This window comes from Sceloporus occidentalis, unplaced genomic scaffold, assembly GCF_023333645.1.
Source record: "Sceloporus occidentalis isolate IW3139 unplaced genomic scaffold, rSceOcc1.0.p SCAF_14, whole genome shotgun sequence".
NCBI classification, from domain to species: Eukaryota; Metazoa; Chordata; class Lepidosauria; order Squamata; family Phrynosomatidae; genus Sceloporus; species Sceloporus occidentalis.
Genome location: NW_028316994.1, coordinates 16,420,001 through 16,444,122, shown reverse-complemented (window position 1 = coordinate 16,444,122; position 24,122 = coordinate 16,420,001). Strand labels below are relative to the sequence as shown.

Sequence of the window (24,122 nt, the reverse complement as noted above, 5' to 3'; positions counted from 1 at the left end):
TATGGGAACCTCCACGCCTTCTCCAAAGTGTTGCCTTCTTCACCGCCACTCTTTGGAGGACCTGTAAGGTGTGGGTTATTTTAACCTTTGGACTTTGTGGGACGTTTTCTCCAAGAGGGAAGATTGAGGAGTGGGGGGTGGAAGAGTTGCCAAGGCAGATGTCCAGCCACTCTTTGAGACAAAAGGCCACAAAGCAAGGGTGGTGATGTGTACTTTTACAAAGGATGTGTGAATGTAGGATGAGTCCCTTCGACTGGGTCCCACCAAAAGACCTAGTCCAGCGCCATCTTCCATTTTCACCATGCCATCCTATACGGAGGAGGCCTAAAAGCACCAGATTCCATCAGGACTTGGAAACTAAGCAAGGTCAGCCCCGGTTAATACCTGGATGGGAAACTGCCAGGTGCTGTAGGCTATATTTCAGAGGAAGGAACTGGCAAAACCACTTCTGGGTGTTTCTTGTCTAAGAAAACCCTCCAAAATCATGGGATTGCCATTGAATCAACAGGTGACTTGAAGGTACACTCAACATATGCAGTAATTTAAATTTGAAACTTCAAGCAAACATTTAGAGATACAGTTTAGACATCCAAAGAAAAGGGGAAGGCAAAGTGACCAAAGGTGTATCCACACTGCAAAAGTACACTTACACATCAGATTGCAAATGACAGATCCCACATGGGCCAACCAGAGAAAGACACTGGACAAGCAGAGCTCAAGGGGGTCATAGCTTTTCCCAACCTGCTGCTTTGGCTATGTGTTGGACTACAGCTCCCATAATCCCACTGCCAGGGCAGCTCATCCAAAAGCAAGGTGACCGGATGTTCTCACCACAAAGGAGGGCAAGGCACTGCAAAATGTAGGCCATGCAAGAAAAATGTAGGCTATGACCAAATAAAAACTAAAAACACTGATATAAATGTAAAATCATGCTTCTTAGTCATGATCTATGTGGGAAACATTTTGGAATTCCTCCTGGACAGAAGGCTGAAATGTAGGACGTGTCCTGGAAAAGGAAGGTGTCTGGTCACCCTGATCCGAAATTGACCCTCTGCTAAAAGAATGACCGCAGAAGTAATACACAGTCTAGACAATGAGGAAATCTAAATAGTTAAAGAATTCCCATCTCTAGGACTAAACCTTGACCAGAATGGATGCTGCAGTCAAGAAAGAAGAAGAAGACTAGGAATGGGAAGGGCAGCTATGAAAGAACTGGAAAAGATACTGAAGAGCAAAGACATACAACTGAGCATGAAAGTCAGAATTGTCCAGGCCATTGTGTACCCCATCATCCCCAGGTACTGATGTGAGAGCTGGACAGTGAAGGAAGCAGACAGAAAGAAACCCAACTCCTTTGAAATGTGGGGCTGGAGAAGAGTGCTGAGGATGATCCCATAGACAGCCAAGAAGACAGACAAATGGGTTCTTGAACAGATCAGACCAGGGCTCTCCTTGGAAGCAAAGAGGGTCAAGTTGAGACTATCGTACTTTGGCCACATCAGGAGAAGGAATGGATCACTAGGAAAAACACTAATGCTAGGAAAGGTAGAGAGGGGAGAAGAAAGAGAGGAAGATTACAAACCAGGTGGATAGACTGAACCAGGGGGTTATTATGGGCAAGGGCTTATTGCAGGATCTGGGCAAGACTGCAATGGAGGAGAGGGAGCCTTGGAAATGTCTCATCCACTGGGTCCCCAGGAGTCAGAACCGACTCCTGGGCAGCTAACAACAACAAGAAGGGTTGAGGGCCATGAAATTAGACTTGGAGGGCCATTAATCGCAGGTACACTGCCACTGAGAGAGGGACACAAATAATCACAGGTCCCCTACCCCTGGAAATGGAAGCTCCGTTAATGACAGGTACACTGCCATTAAACATGGAGGCCCCATCAGTCTCAGGTATGCTGCCAATGGGCAGGGATATCACAAAAATCACAGATATACTGTGTCTGGATATAGAGGCTCCTCACATGTATTTTGTTACTAAGTCCCATTAAGCAGAGGTTTTTGTTATTGTTAACTGCTGTCATCAAGTCACTATATATCCCTTTCTCTTATTCTATTTTACGCCACCTTAGATTGCACCCTCCAGTCTATTTACTCTCCCCTCCAACAGAGCAAGTGGCTTGTTTTCTGGGGAAAGGAGGCAACAATGCCCAGAATCCCCCAAATACTCGGGGCATGTTGGCTGGGATGCTGGGAGTTGTCAGCTCCCAAAAGGATAATTCCTCAGCTCCATTTCGTGCAGCAGCAAATGCCAGAACTCATCTTAATCTACTTCAGTCCTTTGTGAATCAGTTGCCCTAGGACAGGATTTCAGAGAGAAGTGACCCTTCCATACACACAACACACACCCCTTCTCTGTGCCATTTGCAGCTTTTGCACACCTTTGCCGTGTTCCTCTCCTTCCTCCAAATGGGAAGGTTTAGGGTCTTGGCACCTCTGATCTCCTTGTGGGAAAATTCTCATCTTTTTATTCCTCCGTTGGCTTCTAGCTCTGGCTCTCCCGCCAGTTTATGGGGGATTTGGGTGACAAGAGGGGTGTGGGTTGCGGGTGTGGGGTAAGTCTGACACCTCCACTTTTATGATGCTGAGAACCCCGGTTGGTTGTGTTTTCCCACAAGCTGCTCACCATCTTAGGGCCACAATAAAAAGTCATAAAATGCCTGATGTCGCCCAGTGGCCCTAAAAGTTCTCCTAACTTGCCAAAGAATAATGCTGGCAGAGCCATTAGACTGCAGGCCTTTACAGCAGCAACTGGAATGTGTGTTTGGGTGAAATTCTAATAATGTTAAGCAAAGGGATCTTGTAGCACCTTTGAGACTAACCGAAAGAAAGAAGCTGGCAGCATGAGCTTTCGTAGACTTGAGTCTGCTTGTGTCTATGAAAGCTCATGGTATCCACTTTAGTCTCAAAGGCACCACAAGAGCCCTTTCAATACTGATTTTCAAGACTAACATGGGTAGGTCTTTGCATCATCATCATCATCATCATCATCATCATCATCATCATCCATATTTTATATATCAGATGTTACTGAGTCAAAATTTGGGCCATCAATGATTTGGATTCTATTCAAGAATCTAGGAATCAATGAAGTATCATATAGTTATAGTTTCTTCCTCCTCCTCTTCTTCTTCCTCCTCATCTCTCTTTCACAATCCACCAGCTGTTACTAACTGGAACTCTGGATTCTATCAAAAAATCTCGTGATTTGTATTCAGATAATGTGGCATGATCCAAGCAGGGTCACTTTTTGACACTGTGTTCCTGTGGTCCTGTGTCACTTTGTTGTTATATGAATAACTCTATGAATGAGAGACCTGTATCAGCACTGCTGTCTAGCATCATTTTGACTGCCATGGCACCATTCTGTGGAATCTGGGATCTGCTGTGGCACCAGAAATCTCTGACAGAGAAGTTTAAATGTCTCACAGAACCACAAATCCCAGAATTCCACAGCATTGAGTCATGGCAGTTAAAGCAGTGTCAAACTGGGTTATTTCTTCAGTGCGGATGCAGCCCAGGCTCTGCAGACTCAGGGCCATGGCTTCCTTGACTGACTCTATCCACCTCTAATATGATCTCCCTCTTTTCCTACTGGTTTCCACTTTGTATGTGTCACCTTCAAGTCACCTGCCAATTTATGGCAACCGTAGGGTTTTCTTGGGCAGAGAATTATCAGAGCTGGTTTTGCCACTTCTTTCCCTTGAAATATCACCAACAGCATCTGGCATTCATTGGTGGTGTCCCATCCAAGTATTAACCAGGGCTGACCCTACATCACTTCCAAGATCAGAGATGGTCCTCCGCCTTCTGCTTTACCAGGCATTATTGTCTTTCCCAAACAGAACCACTGTGGCATAGTGGTTTGAGTGTTGGACTGTGACTCTGGAGACCAGTGTTCAATTCCCAACTCAGCCATGAAACCCACTGGGTGACCTTGGGCAAGTCACACGCTCTCAGCCTCAAGGGAAGGCAATGGCAAATCTCCTCTGAGCAAATCTTGCCAAGAAAGCCCCATGATAGGTTTGCCTTAGGGTCACCATAAGTTGGAAACCACCGAAAGACACACATCACACACACAATTTCATTATATGTCCAAAGTATAGCAGCCTTGGTTTAGTCATCTAGGGAGAGATCAGGCTCCAAGCCTTTCGTGTTGTCTTTTTGCAATCTAGGGCTGCATCCACACTGGAGGAATAACCCAGTTTGGCAGCACCTTAACTCTTTTCTGGCTCAAGGCTATGGAATTCTGGGAGTTGGAGCTTGTTGTGGGCCCAGAGCGGAGCAACTCTCCACTCTGGGCCCACAACAAACGCCAACTCCCAGAATTCCATAGCCTTGAGCCAGAAAAGAGTTAAGGTGGTGCCAAACTGGGTTATTTTTCCAGTGTGGATGCAGCCTTGGTCTTGCTGTCTGGGGGATAATGGGTGTTGTAGTTCAAAGACATCCAAAGGACATCACCATGTTGGGAAAGGCAGCAGATGGACCAATCTCAGCTGAGGTCAAGCAGTGGCCGTTGGTGTGACCTATAGCAGTGGGGAAAGGGGGCCAGTGAATCCATTCCTGGTTTCAGTCCAAACCGTGAGTCCCTTTCAAGTTTGCACTTAAGCCTAGGGCAGATCCCCTGCCAACCAACTCTAAAGCCAAAAGTGTGGAAGGAGTGAGCTGCCCCTTTCTTCCTTCCCAATTCATTTGTTTGGTGATGGATGGAGGGCAGGAGAGAATAAAACCTGCAGGAGTGTGGGAGAATGCAGGGTCCCTTTGTTACCCAAAGGAGAGTTAAGGAAGCCTCCCCAGAATTAGGTACTTGGCTTGCATAATCCTTTCAGTAATTGAGGGCCTGGACATTAGTAAGTGAATGAGGTTTCTCTTTGGAGGCTGGCTAAATGAGAAGAGGGGCCTTTGGGGTGGGGGCCTTCATTGATCTAAACCTTTGGGAGGCCGGTTGCATGATTTGGGGTGGACTTCACAGCTTGGCTTCCAAAAAAATGCCCCCTAGGCCTTTTGAGAATGGAATTTTAAAAATCCTTTCCCAAACATCACCCTTTTCTACTTTACATCTGGTTTATGTTTTTAAATACATTTTATTAAAATAAATGTCCTATACTATAAAACTAGGCTATAAAGACCCTTAGCTGCCTTGAGTCCCATTTTGAGAGAAAAGTGGGATATAAATCCAATCAATCCATCAGTCAACCTATAGAGAACAGAAACACATAATACAAAAAAGAGATAAACAAGTAATTACAAACACTAAATCTTAAAAAACAAGAGGAGAACGTAATAATGAGTCCCAGCTTTTCAACTAATGGTGAGGCACAATGTGTATCTAACTTTCTCTGTTGTCAATCTCTAATCTTGGGTTTCTACCGTTTATTAATCCAACTAATCTTCAAATCCAAATGTTGAAAATTTCCCCTGTGGCAACGTCAAGAAAGCAGTTACTTGTTCACAGTCTTTCTTAAAACTACTCACAGATTTCTATCCAAGAAAGTCAATGTATCCATCTCAGCCAAATCATACAATTTCAATCTTCACTCCTTTGATGGGGCATCTTGTCCTACAATTTCTATGCATACAGATGTATTGCAGTTGTTTGCATCTGTTTTTGTTGCATTACAGGTGTTGACATGCTTTTTATACACCTTTTGCTGCTGGTTTTACCTTTGTTTTATCATGCGCTGTCTCTACCTGTTGTTTGTGGCTTCTAGGTACAATTCCTAATGTGTTGGACACCTATCTGGACAGCTTTTGTTGCTGGAGGGTTTGAAATGGCAGAGGCTTGGGACTTCTCCTCTATCATAATTTCTATTACTCTTTATTTTCATGTATGGTTGCCAACCATTTAAAAGGAGGTAGGAGCCAGTGTGCTGTAGTGGTTTGAGCCTTGGACTATGACTCTGGAGAGCAAGGTTCAATTCCCACTCAGCCATGAAACTCACCAAATGACCTTGGGCAAGTCGCATGCTCTCAGCCTAGAGGAAGGTAATGGCAAACCTCCTCTGAACAAATCTTGCCAAGAAAACCCTATGATAGGTTCACTTTAGAGTCACCATAAATTGGAAATGACTTGAAGGTACACAGCCTTGGCCTGCTCTTGTCCTCTTTGCAGAAAGTTGCAGCCCAAGAATTGCATGGTAATGTAGGAGAATTATAACTTTCTGACACGTGCCCAGTTCCTATTAAGAGACAGGAGCCCTGGGAGGGGAAAAGAATTGGCAATCTTTTAAAATTCTTCACTTTGATGGAAACACCACCAATTTTAGCACACACGGTGTCCAAAAATGTTACAACTAGGTGGTGATGCATCTAGAAAAGAAACATTAGAAACATGAAACAGATCATTACAAATGCATTTTTTTAAAAAACAACCTGTTATGTAACAATGCCAAAACTATTACAGTTAATGATATCAGCATCTTGTGGATAGTTGTATTCCTGCTCTATTGGGGAAATCCTTGGTTTGCATTGCCATACCTTCTAACTGTTTGGCAGGGACAATCCTGATCAGTCCTCTGTCCTCCCACTTTCTCAGCTGCTTTTAAAATGTCACACTTTCAATTCATTAATGCCCTTTTAAAGCCACCTGATCTAAGGGGACCAACAGCTGCTTCTTGTAGCAATGAGTGTTGTGTATTTTAATATGCATTGTGTTAAAACGGACTGCCTTCTGCCTGTCCTCCATTTCATAGCATAGATGTGGAAGCTGAACATCTAGAGAGTGAGAGAGGGAAAAGGTTCATCCTATTCACTGCTTCCCCATAATTATATATATACTTGCCAATGTAATTCTTCCAATTTTTTAAAATCAAAACCAGTGAAATAAGAAGGATCTCAGAATTGCTGTCGGTCACCAGATTGCTGTCAATCACACCAGCAGTGTAATGCAGCCGCAAAAAAAACCAAGTACAGCTTCAGGCTACAGTACCAAAGTCATGGTTCCCAAGGAATGGAAAGTAAGGAATCCCCAAGGACTCATCCCATTTTATTCCACAATAGTCAGGCTTAGTCTGGTATACTGTGTCCTGCTCTGTAAGAAAGATTTGATGGACAAAAGATAAAAAGTTCAGAGGAGGGTCCAGGATAGGAAGACATGGAGGGGAAGGTTCATGAAACAGGATATGTTCAGTCTGGGGTAAAGAAGGCTGTGGGTGGTGAGGGAACATGCCACAGTATCATGGGATTTTAGCTCTATAATACTATCATTCTATATAATTTTCTATAATATAAATAATAAGAGGACTCAAGGGTCATCTTGTCTTTCAGGAATCAATACCTAATGGATTCAATGGAATCAAGTGTGGTGGAGTCTCCTTCCTTGGAAATCTTCAAAGAGAGGCTGGCTTCCTGCATGGCAGAATGGGGATGGACTGGATGGCCCTTAGGGTCTCTTCCAATTCTATGATTCTATGACCATTCAAGAATCTATAACTATTGATTGCATTAGGTATCCATAGGTATAGGTATCCATAGGTATTGATTGCATTGATAGCATGGAATTCAAGAATCCATACCTAATGTATCTCTGATAAGTGGCCATATAATCTTAGCTTAAGAAGGAGTGCCAACCATCTCCCTTCGGAGTCCCTTCTGCTGTTGAATAAATCTTGCCCTCAAGAAAATCTTTTTCATGTTCAGATGGAATATCCTGTTTTGTCATTTGAATCTGCTGGTTGGGATCTTTTGAGACTAACTGAAAGAAAGAAGTTGGCAGCAAGCTACAAGATCTCTCTATATACGGAGTCTACAGACTAAGAATTCAACAACATAGCTGGGTTAGTCTGTAGAATCAGTCTGTAGAGAGATCTTGTAGCACCTTTGAGACTCACTGAAAGAAAGAAGTAGGCAGCATGAGCTTTCATTGACTTCAGTAAAAAAAACATCTGAGGAAGTAGAATGAAATCTATGAAAACTCATGCTACAGACTAACACAGCTATATCTTTGCAGAAGGCAAGACTGAGAGGTGACATAGAGCAATGTACTGATGGTAAGAGGCATTTGGCCATCAAATGAACTGCTTTGGATGGTGGAGGAGCTCTTTGAACAGAAGCTACAGGGCCATCTTTTGGGACTGCTTTAGTTGTGTATTCCTGCATGGCAGGGGGTTGGTCTGGATGACCCTTGGGGATCTCTTCCAGAAGTAAGATTCTATTAACCTTTTGTATCATACATTCAACTGACCATGCTTATATATATATATATAAAATTGGATCCCACCAAGCACATTTGTCATTACTTTGTGATCCCATAAAAAGGGGAAAGGGGAAGGAATCTTGGTTTACTTTTAAGATGAACTGCTATCTATTTTAGCTTGAGCTTTCATGGAGATCAATTTGTGAAAGTTCATGCTAAAATGTATATCAGTTAGTGTTAAAGTTGCTACTAGATTCTTCCCCCTTTCCCTTTTTCCTTTTTAAGCTACAATTATATACTGAAAACTATTTCCATGATCATTTATGGTAGAAGTGACAATCCTTCATCCTTCTAGACTGCAATTGGGTCCCTCTCCAGTTTCTCCTCAGGACCACAACAATCCTGTGAGGTAGATCAGGCCGAGAGAACATGAGAGTGACTTGACAGAGGTTTGGCTACAAAGGCTGGGAGGCCAAATGAGGCACTGTCCTTTCTCAAATAGGAATTCTGCCTCCCTAAAGGAATTTTTCCTTGGGTTCCCCACATTTTGACCATTGCAGAAACTTCAAACTTGAGTTGGACATTTAGGAACAGAGTTTAGGCATCCAAAGAAAAGGGGAATGTTTGCATATGCATACTGGGATATCTTGGAGATGCAGTCTAAACACAAAATGTTTAGATGGAGTCTAAGCATGAGACTCACTTATGCTTTGTATATACCTTATACATATAGCATGAAGGTAATTTTAAACACAAAATTTTGTGCCTGAAACAAAGTTTGTGTACACTGAAGCATCAGAATGCAAAGGTGTCACTATCTCAGCCACAAACCAGTATGGAGTAGTGGCTTGAGCGTTGGACCCTGACTCTGGAGACCAGACTTCGAATCCCAGCTTGGCCACTGGGTAAACCTACTGGGTGACCTTAGTGAGTCCCACTCTCTCAGCCTCAGAGGATGGCAATGGCAAAATCCCCTCAGAAGAAATGTGCCAAGAAAACCTCCTGACAGGGTTGCCTTAAGGTTGCCGTAAGTCGGAAACGACTTGAACGCACACAACAACAACTGCAATAACAACAGTGACTTTATACATACAGCCTGAAAGCGGTTTTAAACACAACATTTTCAACAATGTTGTGCATGAAACAAAGTTGGTGTACATTGAACCATCAGAAAGCAAATGTATCCCTGTCTCAGCCATCCCTGGTTTTTGGAATATTTTGGATTTTGGAATTCCAGATGAGGGTGACTTAACCTGTTACAATTAACAGAATTTGTCATCCTTTTCCTTTTTTAAGCTGCAACAGGCCAACGCAACTATAATTATAATTATAATAATTATAATAATAATTATTATTTTAAAAACTTTTATTTATATCCTGCCTACTAGAACTAAGGCAGTTTACAATAAAACAGTCCAATACATAATAAAATAACAGTACAGAATAGTCCCAGATTCTACCCTCCCTTTGGCCCTTGGTCCAGCTAAAGGCAAGGAAGAGGAGGAGACCTTGGGTTGGACGGAGCTGGCTTCCCTTTGCAAAGGCTGGGCAAGAGCACCAAGTGTGTGGGACACGCTCCAGGACCCAGGATGGAGCCAGGAGATCAAAGCAAAGGGGAGGGAGGTGTGAACTGTCCTTGAAGGGGCTTGAAGGGGGCTTGGGGGTGTGTTAGGGCAGCCAGGGGAAGGGGAGGCGTGGATGGGACAGAGGGGTATAAAACAAGCCCTCATGCCTTTGAAGAGGGAGAGAAAGAGAGAAACATTGTGCCCTGCAAAGGATCCAGGGAGCGTGGCCCAGACCTCCCTCCACTTGTGGCTTTCCAACCAGTTATGAAGATGACAAGCCAGAAATGGGAAAGCAAAGAGGAGAAGAAGGTAGGTTGGATGGCCTCAGAGTGGATGGGATGGGAAGGGAAGGGGGAGATGGTTTTGCTGCTCTCAACTCAATTATGGAATGGGAAGATTGAGAAATCTGGCTTCAAGTTGCCAGGATGTCCATTTAGATCATTGGTTCTCAACCTGTGCGTCATGACCCCTTTGGGGGTCACAGGGGTTGCCGAAGACCATCAGAAAACACATACAGTGCGTCCTTTTTTTACTCGGGGATCCGTTCTGGACTCCCCCACATAAAAAAAAAACCTTGTATACTCGAGCCCCATTGAAAGTAATGGGGCTTGTGCATGTGGTGGCAGCACATCAGCACCCCATTCATCTAAATGGAACATGCTGTCCCTTGCGCCCCACACGCTCCCATGCAGCTCCCTTGTATAGTGCATCCATGTATAACGTGAGTGCACTGTATTTCCAATGGTCTTAGGAACCGAGACTCCACAATTTTATGGTTGGGGGTCACCACAACATGAGGAACTGTATGAAAGGGTCACGGCATTAGGAAGGTTGAGAACCACTGATGTAGATGGACCAAAGCTAGCCTGATGCTGTGCAAGAACATGGTTGTTCTGTGCCTTTAAGTTATTTCTGACTTATGGTGGCCCTAAGGGGTTTTCTTGGCAAGTTTCTTCAGAGGGGATTTGCCATTGCCATCCTCTGAGGCTGAGAGCGTGTAACTTGCCCAGAGTCTCCCGGTGGGTTTCATGGCCAAGCTGGGATCCAAACCCTGGTCTCCAGATTCATAGTCGAATGCTCAAACCACTACACCAGAGCATGAACTCTGGCTAAAGCACCTTAGGAAGTGCTTTAATCTCTGCTTAAAAACCTCCAGTGAAAGATTCCACCATCTAAATTATATTTCAAAATTCCAAAAACTGAGGGAGCTGGTTCTGTTGAGTTTGGAGATGAGACGACTCAAGGCAGACATAATGGCAATCTGTAAATATCTGAAGGAATTTCATATAGATGATGGAGCAAGCCTGTTTTCTGCTGCTCCAGAGACTAGGATACGAACTAGTGGGTTGAAATGACAAAAAAGTGATTCTGTCTAAACATTAGGAAGCACTTCTTTATCATGTCCAAGAGTGGAACAGATTGCCTTCGAGGGAGGTGGACTCTCCATCTTTGGAGGTCTTTGGACAGAGGTTGCGTGGGCATCTCTCAGGAGTGTGTGTATTCCTGCACGCAGAGGGTTGGATTAGATGACCTTTTGGGCACCTCTGAATCCTATGATTCTATGATCATGGATATGGAAGGGATCACAAAACCCATCTGGTGCAATCCCCTGCCAATGCAGAAATTGGCATTGCTAGGGCATCCTCAGAGGTGCATTAATCTCTATTTAAAAACCTTCAGTGGAAGAGCATCTAGCACCTTCATAGAATTTGGAAGGTTCCCCCAAAAGCCACCTAGTACAACCCCTGGGCAGTAAAGGGATCCACAGCTAAAATGTCCCTGTGAGGTGGCCATCCAAATTCGGCTAAAGATTTTCAAGGAAGGAAAGTCTGCCACCTTCCAAGGGCATCTGTTCCACCCTCAGGAAGGTCTCCCTAATGTTGAGTCAGAACAGGAATGGAGCAATGGAGCAAGAGGAGACAGGGCATCGTCCCTCCCCAAATAAAAACTCTGCCCCCCCCCCCAATTAAATTTTCCTTCAATCCCCAAATTTCTAGCATTTGCGGAGAGTGAGATATTGAAAATCCTTCACTCTTACTGCTCTCATCTTTGCTGTGTTCGCTTTCTGTTGATCACTTTGGATGTATCCACACTGCAAAAATAAAACAGTTTGACATTACTTTAACTTTCATGGCTCCATCCCATGGAAACCTGGGATTTATAATTTGATGAAGCATTTAGCCTGGTCTATCAGCGCTCTGGTGATACACCAAACTACAAATCGTAGGATTCTGTAGGACAGTTGTGGCAGTTTTAATATACCATTTTTGTATGCTTTTAATTGTATTGGTTTTTTTTTAAATATTGTAAGTCCTAGTTTTGAGGAAAGGATGTGATGATGATGATGATGATGATGATGATGATGATGATGATAGCAGCTAAAGTGGTGTCAAACTGTTTTGCTTCTGCAGTGTTAGCCTACTTTTTTTCCTTTGGATGCTGAAAAGTTTTAAGTTAGAGCAATGCTAGAAATTTGTGGACTGCTAGAAAATTTCATGGCCCTCTTGGCCTAAGAAATGGGGTTTTTGGTTTCAAAAGCTCTCCCTTCTCTTTCCTGTCTTCCTTTTCTTTTTGTGTATTCTGCTTCTTTTCCACCCCTCCATCCCTCCTGCTTCTCCCATCACCCCATCCCACCCCTCCCTTGTTTTCTGTAGCTTCTGAAGCCCTTGATGGAGAAGCGGCGGAGGGACAGGATGAACCAAAGTCTGGATCGACTCCGGGTTTTACTCTTCGAAGCCACGCAGGACGAGGTAAGAGAATTCTGAGATGTCTTGGGGTTGGCTTTTTGTTTTCCTCAATTTCAAGTTTCTCATTTCTGAAAACTCATGCCATTCATCTTCTTGAACCTCATGGACAGACAATGAAGAGTCAACATTGGATGAACCCCTGCAACACAAGCTGCCTGCCTTGCACCTTAATGTGCATAGGAAGTGAAGAACCAACATAGTTTACCATTTGATGGCCATGATCTACTATTATGATTAAGATTGATATCATTATGATTATTATGCTCTCAAAAATTTCAAACATGCTTTGAATTTTAGGCCAAGTATAGGTTACAAACAGCTATCAATAAATTGCAAACATACTTTGAATTTCAGGCCAAGGGTAGGTTACAAACAGCTCTCAAAAAATTGCAAGCATGGGGCCAGGTGTAAGTTACAAACAGCTGTCATGCTTTGAATTTTAGGCCAAGTATAGATTACAAACAGGACAGACTGTAATGCCTCTTCCATTCTTTAAGTGCTAAAACATAGAATGGCATGCCCTCCAATAGGCCTAATTTCGATTAATCCTCTGCCATCCCATTTTTCAACTGCTATTAAAACGTCCTGGTTTCTCTCTCCTCCTCTCACTCTCTCCCTTTGTCCTCAGCTTACTTCAGTTGCTGCAAACTGAGTTTAAAGTGTAAATGCAGTTAGCGGAGAAAAGAGGAAAGGACAGATTCTTACCCCTCCTAGGCTCAGTCAAAAGCAAACAACTTCAGCCTCTCCTAACTTTGATGCTCATCCTCATTCATGCTTGCCTTATTGACCATGCTGCTGTGTTGGTTGCTGCTACATTGTAATGCTTCTTCCATTCTTAAAACATGGAACGGCATACCTACCAATGGGCCCAATTTTGCAGGAACAGTCTTGATTAATAGCGATAGCAATAGCACTTATATTTCTATACCACTTCATGGTGCTAAGCACTCTCTAAGTCAGTGGTCCCCAAACTGTGCTCTTTAAGGGATTTTGGACTTCAGCTCCCAGAATCCTAGGCTATTGGCCCAGATGGCTGAGGCTTCTGGGAGCTGAAGTCCAAAATCTCTTAAAGGGCACAGTTTGGGGACCAGTGCTCTAAGTTGTTCATAATGTGCTAGCCAATTAATCCACTGTCATCCCACTTTTTCAACTGCTATTAAAATGTCCCGGTTTCTCTCTCCTCTTCTCACTTTCTCCTTTTGTCCTCAGCTTACTTCCATTGCTGCAAAAGGATTTCTAAGTGCAAAAGTAGTTTGCATTCAGTTAACTCCATAGGGAGAAGAGGAGAGGAGGAGGAAGAACCTTGCCCTTCACAGGAGGTTCAGCCAAAAGCAAACTGCTGCAGCTTCTCCTAGCTTGTGTTTTCTTCCTCATTAATACCGGTTTCTGTCTTGACCACATTCTCCTGTTGCTTGGCTACAATTTTTGTCTGTTCAGTGTTGGAAAGAATGGAATTGCTTTTCATTTGCAGTATGCTGAAAGTCTTTTTTTTAATGTGCTAAGTGAAAAATCAATTACAGCATATAATAATTCAAAGGCAATTCTTGTGCAGATAGATTTTTTGCAAGAGAGATGCTGTTGCTAAATGGAAAGGATTTACAGCAGTTGCATTCTCGACTTTATTATTCATTATTTCGTTGCCATTTCTGTTGGAATAATAGACCTTTTGGTAACATTAGCTTAGGACCTCATGCATGTTATTATTGTTATTATTATTATTATTATTATTATTATTCCTGTTATTTTTCTCCTGGCCCTTTCTTCTCCCTTTCTGGATGTTCCCCCAGTTTCTAGAAACTAGCCTCTCTCCTTTCCTCCCTCCTCCCCTTGCGTCAGAAAGTCAGTCGTGTGCAAAGAATATTTTATTTTCATTCCTCCTTCCCCCCTTTTTTCCTCTCCCCCTCTTCTTTTGTCTTGTTTTTCTCTCCGCAGAGACTTAAAAACCCCAAAGTTGAAAAGGCAGAAATTTTGCAAAAAACAGTTCAGTTTTTGAAGACTCAGCCTTTATCAGGTATAATCTTTCTTGTATCCTTTAATCTGCTTATTTAAATAAATACAACAATCATTTTAAAAAAAGATGGAAAAGTCTTGTAGGGAAAGGCTGGGGGGGTTTATTGCAAAAGGGAAGCCCCTCTTCAGAGGAGTGGGACTATGAATCCCATCGCCCCACTGCAATTCTCAGCAGACCTTAGCTAGGAGAGCTAATGGGGAGGAATGCTGGGATTTGCTGTTCAAGCACATTTGGAGGGCTGAGATTCCCATAAACAATTTGCCTGGTGTGTGTATGTCTGCGTGAGAGAAAGAGAACGAAAGAGAATGACATTAGAAGTGTCTTGTGCGAAATACGGTTGAGGACAAAGAAAAAAAATGCTATGTCATTTTTAATTAAGACATTTTAAAAAATTAAACATGATTTTGGCCACAAACTTGAGGACCGGGTCTTTGATAATGATGAAGTCTGGGTGCCGGTTACTTTTTCATTTATGTACCTTTTAAACATTGCTTTTAATGTGGCTGTGTTTAATATCGTCACGTGTCTTTCCCTGTGATGACATTTTGGATTTTGGAGCATTTTGGATTTTGAAATTCCAGATAAGGGAGGGATAAGAGATAAGGGACCTTGCTCTGATCCGATGTGGCTACTCTTATGTCCTTAACCCCCCACAGCCAGGCAAAGAGGTTACATCTCCAAGTGCAAGTATATCCATCAGTTTACACATGGGTAAACTGTACAGACATGTTATACATGTGTGTTTGTGAGAAACACTTCTACATACACAGGACACGCTCCTGGCCTATAGATTTATTTTGAAAAACAGTAACTGCATTGGTTGTTGTTGTTTTTAATTTTTACTTCATTCCTGCTTCCAGTATGGGTTTGAATGTTTCTTTCTTACTTCTTTTATTATACAATATTTTCTTTGCAAATGTTATTTGCACAGATTTCTAGAAGGCAGCTACTATTTTCCTCCTTAGTAGGGTCCCACACCTTCAACAGCTGCAGAGACAAGCAGAAGTGCAATGCGCTAAGCTTTCCCCAGGCCAGGCAATGTAATCATGGACAGTGGCGTTTTGTGGTTCCTGCGGCTGCAATGTGATCAATCTGCTCTGGATTTTAGTTTAAGCTTTGAAGAGCTATGGGGGTTGGGGGGCTGGAGTGGCTTTGAGGGGGATAAGATTCAGCCCTTTGGCTTGCTCCTTTGAAGTTTAGTCTGAAACCTGGAGTGGACCCATTGCCCTGCTGACATGGAAGCCAACAGCTGCGCATGATCACTTTACCTGTTGAGCATTTTTTTTGCAAAGCATGTAAACACTAACAGCATAATAAAATTAACATTTTCTCATATAAGAATGAAATCCCCCTTCCCTACCCAAGACTGTGTTCTGTGAACAACCAGCACTTATCCATGCATTTTTCTTCTTTCTTTCTTTCTCTTTCCCTCCTTCCCTGCTAAACCCATCCCTTTTCCCTCCCATAAAACCCCACTTCAGGTTCCTTTACTTGCCACCTCAAATGTCTGGCATTGTGGGGTAAGTAAAATGAGAGAGGGGAGTGTGTGTGGTTGTGAATGGCGTGATTCCCTTTGATTTTTGTACGACCAGATTTCCCCATAATTTTGCAGCCTATTGAACAGATGGATTAAAAGCAGAGGGGCTACCCACGTGGGTCTGAAAGAAATCCCAAAGTAGAGTTGCCATGTCAAACAAGGGACAGGGCTCCTGTCCCTTTAATGGTTATACAGAAGGGATTGTTCAGCAGTTGTTGCTTGTTATGCCAGCTCAATTCTTTCCTCCCTCCACCAGCCTTTCATTTTCTTACAATTTCCATCTCCGTGATCAAAGTCATAGATCTAAGCATTTTTAATATGCTGGAAGTAACTGGAGGGAGGGCAAGTTGACCTGCTCTCCCCTTTCTCTCTGTTTAGCTGTCCATGCATGTTCAGGAAGGCAGCTACTCTTTACCTTGCCTGTTGTAGGCAGACACACATGGCTACAAGAGAATTGGCTAGTCTTTTCTTGCTCAAGCTTTATTGTATTGCTCATAGCAGACACACTGCTGCAGCATGGTTTCCTTTTCTGCATGGAAACTCTTGTGTCTCTCCATTTCTAACTTTACCATCCCTTGATGCTGATAGAAAAACCACAGAGTTGGAAGGGGTTCCATGGGACATCTAGTTCAACCTGGTGCTCAACAGAGGATCTCCAGCTAGAGCATCCCCAGAAGGGAGCTGTCCAGCCTCTTTTTGAAGAGGTCCAGAGAGGTCTCCCATTTCTTGAGGCAAGTGGTTCCTAAACTTTGGTCCTCCAGATGTTTTGGACTTAAGCTCCCAGAATTCCTGCCTGTTGGCCAATCTGGTTGGGGCTTCTGGGAGTTGAAGTCCAAAATACCTGGAGGACCAGAGTTTGGGATTCACCGCTCTAGGCAATCGGTTCCATTGTCCAGCTGTTCTGCTTCTCTCTGGCAGCCCTTGAGAAGGGTGACGATGCCACCCCACAGTCTTCTCTTCGCTATGCTGAACAAGCACAGCTCCTTCAACTTTTCCTCATATGCTTCATTCTCCATACCTCTAATCATCTTCATTGCCTTTCTTTGAACCTGCTCCAACCTGTCCATATCCTTCTTAAACTGAAGAGTCAAAAACTGATACTGCTAAAGGTTCTATATAGACAGAGGATGAGGAGGAAAAGGGCAGACCGGGTGGGTATATTATAAAAAGGAGTTTTGTTACCTTGAGTCAGACCATCAGTCCATTGGGTCCAGTATTGCCATCTTTGACTAACAGCAAGGGTTTCAGGCAGCATTTTGTCCTAGCTGTATCTGGAGATTGACTGGTATACCCTCTTGGTCAGGCCTGCACAACATACTGACCAGGGGCCGCATGCAGCCACCAAAGGATTTTGGGCGGCCCACAAGATTGTGGAATGACTTCAACGTTCCTCCACTGCTTGGCCTCCTCCTGAGGAAAAGGCCATGTGGAGGAGGAAGGACCAGACAGAGGAGTTAATATATTAATAAATTAATATTTAATTAAACCCTATTTGCAGCCCAAAGAAATTGAACCTATTTTAATTATGGCCCCTACCTCCTGCAAAGTTGTGCAGGTCTGGTCTTGATGGTCTTCCATCCAAGGAGGAAACAGCCCTGATGCTGCTAAGCTTCCCGAACCATCTATTTTCAGGGTGGTGTGGTGATATCAGACCAGGGAATGGTGGGAATTGTGCAGGCTTCTAGATGCTGTTGGATTGCAACACCCATCAGACCTAGTCAGGAGAGCCAATGGTGGGGAATAGCATCCAACAACCTCTGGAGAGCTACATGATTCCCCAGCCTCCCTCTCCCCACAACTGCAGTACTAGAGCTCTCTAGCTGAAAAACATAAGTACAGTGAATACTTTAGACCTTTAGATGTTGGGACTGAAGCTCCCAGCACCCTTCACTAGCAAACTCAATTGGGGGGGAGTGCTGGGAGCTGCAGTCCATCAACCTCTGGAAGTGGGCCACATGACTCCCACAGCACACCTAAATCCTACACCTACTACAAATCCTAGGATTCAGTAGGAAGTAGCCATAGGTGTTAAAGTGGCACCAAACTGTGATAACCATGTTCAGACTCAAGACCAGTTTGCCAAGTTGAGCAAATAAAAACAGAACTGTGAGCAATGCAGCGTTGCGTGAAACAGCTCCCTTAGCTATTCACACTTCTGCTCTTTCCAAGGTTGACTGAGTAGGATGGCGTGATTTGCATAAGGTTCCTCCAAACCTGGAACCCTTCCAGATGTGTGGAACTATGGAGCCCATCAGGCTAGGGACAATAGGTGTTGTCATCCAACACATAAGGAGGGAGCCAGCATTGAGCAAGGACTGGATTGCAGATATAGAAAAAAATCAGCCAAATGTTTAGTTGTTGACTGTCCTATTTGTCTAGATTCCCAGACCTTTAAGCAGCCGTGGGGAATGGACCATGTCAATGGGGTTGTGAATCCATTCCCAGGTTTTCATCTGAGGTTTAAAGGAAATCTCTGAAGGGCTAAGCCTTATCCCCAAAATAGGTCCAGCACCTAAAGCTCAGATGAAAACCTGGTGTGGATTCACTGCCCAACAGAAATGGAAGTCACCAACTGCCGCTGCTTTTGCCAGCATTGGAGGAGCAGAAATGCAGAGGGAGAAACATTTTCTTGGTGCAGAAATGCAGCAATGTGTCATGTAATGAATTCCCACTGCTTCTCATTGCTACCTGCTAGAAGAAATTAACAGCAATGGGGAAATAATAACACAGCATCAAAAGCATTGCAGAAAAGGCACAGTATTGCAGTATATTAACTGATATCTGTACTTTTGTTCAAGATCCATTTCCAGGGAGGCTGGATGCTCCAACGTGGCTTAAAAATGGGGCTCTGGTTTGGGGTGGCCCTTATAGGATCCACATTCCTAAGAGAAGTATGTTTCCAAGTTGGCATCTGGGACTCTAAATTGCCGTTGTTTATCTTTCCTTTTGGTTGACTCCACACCACAGAGACAAAGCACAAAGAGGACGCCTTCCTGCAGAGATACCACAGCGGCTACCGGGAGTGCCTGACGCAAGCCACCCACTTCCTCCGAGGGAGCCCTAGCATCTGCCAAGGCAAAAAGGCCTACCTGATGGAGCACATCTGCCACTGCATGGAAAAGATCACTGCCAGCCCCCGAGGGGAGCTCCCCAAACCTGCCCAAGCTGCATCCACTCCAAACTACGGTGACCTGCAACAGCACTACAGCCCCGATGTGTTTGCGGGGTGCAGCCCTTCTCCTGCGTATGTTTTGCACCCGCCTCCGGCCAGTTATCCTACCCACCAAGGACTCCAGCCCTCTTGCATGAGTGGTTCAGGTCAGCAAGACGGTTGTGGCCGGTCGCAGCAAAACAAACTCTTGGAAACGCGCAATTCCGCAACAGTGCAGAGTCCACAATCGCTCAACGTCTGGAGACCTTGGCCCTGAAGAATCCTTTTTTCTTCCTTTCTCTCTTTCTACAGTTCCTTTGTAAATGTCAAATTCTATATATATTGTATATAACGGGTTTTATGTTGGCAAAGATTGGAGGGGGGGTCTCTTATCTGGGACGGTGGTGGATTTTTCTTGTGCTTTCTTAGGGAAACAAAAAGACTAGAGCTCGGAGAGAGTATGTTACAAATAATGTCATTACCTATTTAAAGAATATCTTTCTTTTTTTCTGTAAGTGGGAAAACAAAGATATTATATCCGCAGAATGCATGTTGAATGGGAATTAAGTTGCTTCATGGGTGTAACAAGGACAGTTTCCTGTAAAATGTAACTTTGAAGGTATTTGTATAGGAGTTTTTGCACAGTTTATGTCATTCTTTTATCAGTCTTAAAGATTTTTTAAAGCAGCAAATGTAATGCCAAAGGATGAGCAATGAAACAAGGAATGCAACAAGTTACTTTTCCAGATAGCAATGACAATGAGTAATGAATGGTGGCCAATTACTTTTAAAAAGGCCACTTCCCAAGCTCAGAAAAGACAGTTTTGTCTTTAAATTTTAAAAATTCCTCTTTGTAATTAGGATTTACTGAATGAACCCAGATTACAAACATGGAACTCTGGAGCCTTATGGAGCAGTGGGTTTTGTGGTGAGAACAATGGGGTCTTGTTTTCAAGGTGATTTTCTTGTCCTCTGAATTTCCCAGGATTATTTTCTGGAGTGGAAGACACGGGTTTTATTTTGGGGAGGGGGGTTGGGGAGGGAAAATGGCAAAGTACATCTGGATCTTTGCTTGATTTGCAGCGAATGATTTAACACTGGGACTAAAGGACAGTGTGCAACATATACCCTTATTACTGTTTGTTTGTTTGTTTGTTTGTTTTAATCTTGGCCAAATCCTGGTTCTGTGAGCCAGAACTCAAGCAGCCTTCTCTGTCCATGACTTGTAAATGCATCCTAGCTGGCAGATGGGCTTTCATGTCATCTCAAGCACATTGTTCTTCGAAAAACTTGGCTTATGCATCTGATCATCCCTGATGTCCACATCGAACTTGGCACAGCCAGAAGGAATCAGCATGACAACTTATCCCTCAGGTGGCACATGCCAAGGGGTGGCAGTGGCCCATATCTCCCTGGACATTTCCCTATCTTGGAAGACACAGTTGCATGTGGCTTGCAGTTTGTCGTATCCCTCTTAAATGCTGCATCCCCAGCATTTCCAGCTAACAATGCAGTTTGTTTTTGTAAATTACAAGGAGCAGGAAAGTGATAATGAAAGGTCATGTCTTTTAACTCATAGAATCATAGAGTTGGAAGAGACCCCAGGGGCTATCCAGTCCAACCCCCTTCTGCCATGCAGGAACTCACAATCAAAGCACCCCTGACAGATGGCCATCCAGGTTCTGGTTAAAAACCTCCAAAGAAGGAGACTCCGCCACAGTGTCTTCCAGCATCAAACAGCTCTGACCATCAGGAAGTTGCTCCTAATGTTGAAGTGGAATCTCTTTTCCTGTAGTTGAAATCCATTGCTCCTTGTCCTAGTCTCTAAAGCAGCAGAAAACAAGCATGTTCCCTCTTTGATACAATATCCTTTCCCATATTTAAACATGACTATCGTGTCCCCTCTTAACCGCCTCTTCTCCAGGCTAAACATACCCAGCATCTCCCTAAGTCTCTGCTCATAGGGCTTTATGGTTTTCAGACCATCATTTTGCTCACCCTCCACTGGACACACTCCAGCTTGTCCACCTCCTTTTTGAATTGTGGGGCCCAGAACTGGACACAGTATTCCAGGTGAGGCCTGACCAAAGCAGACTAGAATGGCACTGTGCTCCTCTTGATACAACCAAGAATTGCATTGGCCTTTTTAGCTGCCACACCACACTCCTGACTCACATTCCACTTGTGGTCTGCTAAGACACCTAGATCCCTTTCAGATGTCAGTCTAGCCAGGTGCCTCCCACCCTATATCTGTGTATTTCATTTTTTCTGCCTAGGTGTAGGAAAAGATCTGAGCTCTGTGTCTGCCCATGGCCAAAGAAACTCCTTAACCATAATATACTCTCAAGTATATATTTGAAATGCTGGATAATGCTCTATCTGATGAACTGTGCTGTACTCCACAAAAGTTCATACTAGAATAATAATAATAATAATAATAATAATAATAATAACAACAGTCTTTAAGCTGCCACAGGACTCTTTGTTTTTGTTGTGCATCTATGAGCCTTGATATTGACTTCGGGGGTTAATTATAGTCTTAACATGAAGCAACTTGAAAGCCCATCACCACCACAAATATTCTTGGCATCCATGCTGGAGAAAATTTATTCTTAAATGACAATTTCCAGCATGCTGGCTGGAAGATGCTGGGAGTTGCCATCCAAAAAACAACCTCTCTGAGTCCTGGCAAAGGCAAAGGGAGTAGTATTGTTGGTGATAATGACAAATTCCTAAACCCTTATTGTGGGTTAACATGACAAATGTCAACCAAAAGCACAAAAACAATGACAAATGCATAGGGCAGGAGTTACGTTATCCTGACCTTGAGATCCAAAGTAAATTTCCCTGAATTTTGTTTTAATGAAATTTTTATTTTCATGCCACATGATCCAATGGTTCCTAGATTTCTGGACAGAACCTGAATCTGAACGGTCCAGAACTCCAGTCAGCAACAGCTAGAAGACAGAAAGCAAAGATTAGAAGAATTCATTTATTTCCATCCTCCCTTGCAAACTGAAAGAGGTGGCTTTTGAATAAAAAGAGATCAGTATAGATAAAAATACCTGAAAGGTTCCAGGACTGCCTATGGATACCAAAGTCCATTATATACATCAGCATAGTAAAACGGGGTCGCACAAAATGGCAAAATCAGAGTTTGCTATTTGGAATTTGCTATATATACTTGACTATAAGTCGACCTCATGTATACGTTCAGAGCAGGTTTTGTGGCCAAAAATATGGATTTTGATATGACCCATGGATAAATTGAGGGTAAAATCTAAGAAGGGCATGCAACAAAGGATCTAAAGGATGAAGCAAAGGAAAAATGGTGCCAAAGAACGTACAAAATTCCAGCTGACATCACTGTCTGTAGTCAGTTTTTTGGCTAAAATTTCTAGACTTATACATATGTATATACACAGTATATCTTAATATACATAGATATATACATACATGTGTATATGTGTGTGTGTATAATATTAAATCTGTGTGTGTGTGTGTGTGTGTGTGTGTGTGTGTATATATATATATAATACTTATTTATTTATACCCCGCTCCTCTGCCAAGGCTATCAGAGCGGCTTACAATTTGTTAATTAGACACACAGATAACACACACATCCAAGTACATATTAAATCCATTTATATATATATTAAATCCATATGTGTGTGTTTGTGTGTGCATATATATATTAAACCCATGGATGCTTGGATCTGTGGATATGGAGGACCGACTGTACACTGTCATTAAGGAAAATCTTAATTTTAAATTAATTTTAAAAAACCATAATAAAAGGCAATTAAAAACAATTAGAATTAAACAATTACAGTTTTTAAAAAATTAGAGCACCCTATTAAAACATTTTTTCTTTTATCTTTTAAAAATAAGAGTTCTTCAAATGTTTGCAGTGGAATAGAATATTTGTGAAGGATTGGTGGAACAAGCAGGCAGGCCTCTTTCTTTCTTTCTTTCTTTCTTTCTTTCTTTCTTTCTTTCCTTCCTTCCTTCCTTCCTTCCTTCCTTCAAAACAGTGATCCTTATTTCTGAAGAGAGTGAGCATCGTGGCACAGTGCTTTGAGTGCTGTACTAAGAAAACCCCATGAGAGGTTCACCTTAGGGTTGCCATAAACTGGAATAGACCTGAAGGCCCACAACAAGAAACCAGGGATGTTTGAAGCATTGCTTCCTATGTATCCCTACACTAGGAAATGGAAATGGCTCTTAGGGGAGCTACTTCATAAGGAAGCATTGGTGGTTCAGTGGTAGAATTCTCGCCTGCCACGCGGGAGGCCCGGGTTCGATTCCCGGCCAATGCAACGCTTACTTTTCCACCCTTCGGAGCTTTTGGCCTTCCTCCCTGGTGCAAATATATTTTCCCTGCAACGCAGCTTGTTAAAAGAAAAGATAGCCATCCTTTCTCTCACTGACTAACCCCACAGAAAGCATGCCTTGCGTGCAGGCAAAGGGTTTGTCCAGTGCTCCAGGCTTTGAATGGAAAAGTCTGGGTCCTGGTTGCACCCAGCAGCCTTTCTGCTTCCCTCTGCACTGGGTCCTTGGAAAGGCAATGAGTGGGACTGCACCATCCACACTGCAGAAATAATCCGGTTTGACACTGTTTTTAACTGCCCTGGCTCAATGCTATGGGGTTCTGAGATGTGTGGCTTTGTGAGACATTTAGCTCTGGGGCCACAGCAGGCTACAAAAAAATCCCAGGATGCCATACCATTGATCCATGCAGTTTAAAGCGGTGTCAAACTGGATTATTTCTGCAGTGCAGGTGCAGCCTTGGAGGGTAATCCTCAAAATAAACTGGACACCAAGGAGAAAGAGGAGAGAAAGCAACCTGTATCTGTGTGTGTATGTACACACATGCACACGCACACACACACACACATATATATATACATACACACACACATAGATACAGGTTGCTTTATCTCCTCTTTCTCCTTGGTAAAAGGGCTGTAT

The 24,122-nt window shown here is 43.2% G+C and overlaps 1 protein-coding gene and 1 non-coding gene across 2 annotated transcripts; both read left to right on the top strand.

Moving 5' to 3' along the window:
• The first annotated feature begins 9,969 nt into the window (after nt 1-9,969).
• LOC149304281 (transcription factor HES-7.1-like) lies at nt 9,970-19,428 on the top strand. The gene is made up of 4 exons (XM_089479773.1): nt 9,970-10,014; nt 12,360-12,455; nt 14,385-14,463; nt 18,968-19,428. Exons 1-4 carry the CDS (start codon nt 9,970-9,972, stop codon nt 19,426-19,428), a joined length of 681 nt encoding a protein of 226 aa, XP_089335899.1.
• Nucleotides 19,429-23,399: 3,971 nt separating this feature from the next.
• On the top strand, nt 23,400-23,470 carry TRNAG-GCC (transfer RNA glycine (anticodon GCC)). Its single transcript has one exon. It is a non-coding gene; the product is annotated as a tRNA-Gly (tRNA).
• Nucleotides 23,471-24,122: the final 652 nt, after the last annotated feature.